The sequence below is a fragment of the Oxyura jamaicensis genome, unplaced genomic scaffold (genome assembly GCF_011077185.1).
Source record: "Oxyura jamaicensis isolate SHBP4307 breed ruddy duck unplaced genomic scaffold, BPBGC_Ojam_1.0 oxyUn_random_OJ61769, whole genome shotgun sequence".
NCBI lineage: Eukaryota > Metazoa > Chordata > Aves > Anseriformes > Anatidae > Oxyura > Oxyura jamaicensis.
The window spans coordinates 523-1,196 of record NW_023307287.1 but is presented as its reverse complement, the minus strand read 5'-3'; the positions used below and the strand labels follow the sequence as shown (position 1 = coordinate 1,196).

Here is a 674-nt window from a genome sequence, read left to right as displayed (position 1 = left end):
GCACCTGGCGGCCGGGGGGGGGGGGAGGGGGGGGGCCCCCCCGGGGGCGGGGGGTTTTGGGGGTGGGGGGGGGCCCCCGGGGGGGGGGAACGGGGGGGGGGGGGGGGGGGCCGTGGGGGTCGCCCCCCCGCCCTGAGCCCCCCGTCCCCCCGCTTCTCCGGGCAGAGCTGTGCCGCATCAACGAGGACCAGAAAGTGGCGCTGGACCTCGACCCCTACGTGAAGAAGCTGCTGAACGCGCGGCGCAGGGTGGTGCTGGTCAACAACATCCTGCAGAACGCCCAGGTCAGCGCGGGGCAGGGCCGGGGAGGGGGCTGCAGCGACTGGGGGGGGGGTCCCAGGGGTCCCAGCCCCCCCAGTCCTGACGGTCGCTGGTTCTCCCCCCTCAAGCAGGAGCGGCTGCGGAGGCTGAACCACAGCGTGGCCAAGGAGACGGTGCGGAGGAGAGCCCTGCTGGAGGCCGCCGGCGGCTACCCCCAGGGCCTGCCCGGCAAGTGAGGCTCCTGCCGCGGCACCGGGCCGGGTCTGTGGCGGCCGTGCCCTCCCCCGGGGCGCTGGGACGGAGCGGGAGCAGCACCGAAAGCACCGGGCGCTGCCTCACCGGGAGCGGGCACGGCTGAGGGGAGCAGGAATCTGAATCTGCAGCACTGGGGGGGATGAGGACCCCCCCCCCCC

General features: G+C 76.4%; 1 protein-coding gene across 1 annotated transcript; it reads left to right on the top strand.

Annotated features, from left to right (window-relative positions):
* Positions 1–50: 50 nt before the first annotated feature.
* SNAPIN (SNAP associated protein) lies at positions 51–643 on the top strand (the record flags this gene model as incomplete). Its single annotated transcript, XM_035313605.1, has 2 exons — positions 51–284; positions 393–643. Coding segments are annotated over 2 exons (339 nt in total), but the record flags the coding sequence as incomplete, so codon positions are not given.
* Between the last annotated feature and the right edge of the window lie 31 nt (positions 644–674).